General features: G+C 50.2%; 1 protein-coding gene across 1 annotated transcript in view; it reads right to left on the minus strand.

Moving 5' to 3' along the window:
• The window catches only part of FLVCR1 (feline leukemia virus subgroup C cellular receptor 1), a gene marked incomplete at its 5' end in the record, with an annotated part of 18,979 nt that overhangs the window by 11,718 nt on the left and 4,247 nt on the right, over positions 1 to 3,014 (minus strand). Inside the window, one exon of the mRNA XM_012734201.1 lies at positions 647 to 787. Within this exon, the coding sequence (XP_012589655.1) occupies positions 647 to 787 (141 nt within the window). The remainder of the gene's footprint in view (positions 1 to 646; positions 788 to 3,014) is intronic.

The raw sequence follows: 3,014 nt of genomic DNA on the forward strand, positions 1-3,014 counted from the left end.
GTTCTCAGCCTTTTGCTTTAGGATTTGTGCTTTCCTGCCTACACTGCGCTCTGAAACGTGGAGTTCTGATTTGTACCCTTTGATGTAGTGACCTCAATTTACTTTTCCCGGATGAACAGTCCACTGCCCAGCGGCTGGCTGCCGGGGCTCCCTGTGGAAGTATCACTCTGGAGTGCCACGGGGAGCGGTGTGATGTCACGGGAGCAGGACGCGGCCCAGAGCTGGGCCGGACACCTCGTTAAAAGCACTCAGGCTATCACCCCTATGGGCTGAGTTGGATCCCGGACAGGGAGTGACCCACAGGGCGCAGTAGACCTCGCCTGTCTCCCCGCTGTTTCCCTCAGCAGTGGATTTCAGTGGATCCGCCTGTTCTGCTCCCCACTCTGTGTCTGGGGAGTCCTCTCACCCCCGCATGTCTGGCCTGCACCCCGGTTTTCACATGCATGAATAGAAAATAAATCTTTAATTAAAAGCAAGCAAGAAAAGAAAATCCACCCTGAAGTTTCTGCTTTTCGTTTGATCCATGTGACGACTGTCCTTGCAAACACGCCCAAACCCCAGTTTGCAGCAATCACAGCTCAGGGCGCGGCTCGAAAAAGCAGCGAAAACACTTTTGTGCACTGGAAGGTGAATGGGGTCTGCTTACCGTAGGAAATCAGCAGCAGGAGGAAAGGAAAGCTTCGGAGCAGGCTCCTCATCGACTGCTTATAGGAGAACTCTTCGGGGGGGCTGTCTTGCAGAGCCGCCTGGGCCTGACTTGGGGGGTACCGTGGTTTCTCCTTGAAGGCTGGGAACAAACAGGGCATGATAACAAACACTTTCCTCAGCGGCCAGACTCCACTCGGGGCAAGCTCAGAGGCCAGTCAAAACCCCAAACACAGGCCCGGCCAGACGCCACAGCGTGCTCACTGGTTATTCCGTTTTTAAGGAAGGTTAAATTTTACTATTTTGACTGGATTAAAAGGCGACACACACACACACACACACACACACACACACACGATGGAATATTACTCAGCCATCAAAAATACTGGAATATTACTCAGGCCTTTGGCAACAACATGGATGGAGCTGGAAGGGATCCTGCTTAGTGAAATACGCCAGAAAGGAAAGGAAAAATACAGATGGTGTCACTCATAGCAGGAACATAAAGGACCAGGGGAGATAATAATAATGATGATGAACTATATACCAGAGACATTTTACGGGGGTGGAGTGGAAAGTGGGATTAAAAATGGGAAGGGGGGCCATGCACTGGATTGTGGTGATGGCACACGGGTGACTGGGTGATGGGAAGCCCACAGGGATCGTACTGAGATGGAAAAAGGCACAAAATGATGTAAAAACAAACATTTCTTTAAAAAAAATGTATCATCTTAAGTACTCGGCAATTCCCTCGATTGCATCTGGTTGTCCCAGAGACACCAGGTATGAGCAAGTAAATACAGCATTACCGAACTGTTAGAAGACTGTCCAGTTTCTGCTGAAGTTGGATAGAAAGAACCGGCCTGCACGGACCCACGGACACCTTCAGAAATGAGCAGGGAGGTGCAGGGATGCTTGAAAGCGAGAGGGGTCTCTCCAGCTGACGCTCGCTAACTACATGGGGGGCTCCCGGGGGCAGCGCTGGGATATAAAAGTGGGGTACAGGGTTCCTGAGACCCTAAACCCCAGCACTGCCATCTCGTCTGACCCTGGCACTCAGCTATCTGGCAGGTTCTACAGGGAGCGTCCAGCCGGCCTAGGCATCTCCAGAAGGGACGCACTGAATGTCGCTGTGCAGTGGTAAGCACAGAATACGAAATCTGCAAGAGCAAGACACAGAGCTGATAACTGCAGGCGCCGACCTGCACTGCAGCCATTCACAGCCGACACACGGCATCGCTTCTCTCAGACACCGCCACGCTCAAAGTGCTTCAGATGCGGACATTTCGCGAAAAAGCGAACACCTCAGAATCAAACTGCAGAACCGAAAAAATGGACTCAGAGAAAGGTAGCATTTTCTAAAAGATGACGATTTGTTTTCTCTCTCTCCCACAGTGGCTATTTTTCCTTCTTCCAGGATGGATGCTCTCCTTTCTGTGTCTCTGGGGAATCCTCTCACCCCCCACCCCCCACGCCTCTGGCCTACACCCCAGTTCTTGCCTGCTTAAATAAATAAAAGTAAATCTTAAAAATAAAAACAAGTGGTGGGAAACCCACGGGGATTACAATTGAGATGGGGGGAAAAAATGTACACAATGATGTAAAAATAAACTATTATATTATAAAAAAAATAAATAAAGACTCACACCCCCGTCAGGTGTTCAGCTTCTAATTCTTCTGCTTGCAGCTAAAAATTAGAAAAATAAATAAAGTTCTTTGCTGACCAAAACACTGATCGGTTACAAGTCAGACAGACGTCAGCGCTGACATGACTCACGGGCATTTATTTTTAAGGCCCTTACGTTGCAGGCCTGCTGAGCAGAAACGATTTAAGTTGCTGCAATTCCTCGTCTTCCTTACACCCTACCTGCTCCTGCCCTGCAGGCGAAGGCTCTGGTCCTTTCCTGATCGTTTCTGCGTCCTAGTGAAGATAGGATACCTCTTTTTATTAATATTAAGAGCTCCACGGCCTTCAGTGAGTGTCTGAGCGTCCGGGCCGGCCTGTCCAGGGGGCCGTGGTGTCTAGCGACTCCTAAGCCTCGTGACTGACTGGGTGAACCGCGATGATGCAGAAATGAACACAAATGCCAGATGGAAACACAGACAGACTCACGGGCAGGCTGACCCGGGCCCCAGCTCACAGCCCCTTTCTCCTCATCAGACGGAAAGAGGAAGCAGGAGCTGTTCCATGTAGGCCCAGGAGTTTTCTGACTAAGTGTCACACGAGCCACACGGCCTTTCTGAAGAAAGCTTTTGCGTACAAGCAACTCTGCTGGGATTGGATTAGCTGAGTGGACTGTATTTCTGTGAAGTTTACAACAGCAGCCCAGCCCCCTGTCCTTGCAGGCACAATGAAGGTTAAATCTCAG

This window comes from Condylura cristata, unplaced genomic scaffold, assembly GCF_000260355.1.
Source record: "Condylura cristata isolate star-nosed mole 26May11 unplaced genomic scaffold, ConCri1.0 scaffold00050, whole genome shotgun sequence".
Lineage (NCBI taxonomy): Eukaryota > Metazoa > Chordata > Mammalia > Eulipotyphla > Talpidae > Condylura > Condylura cristata.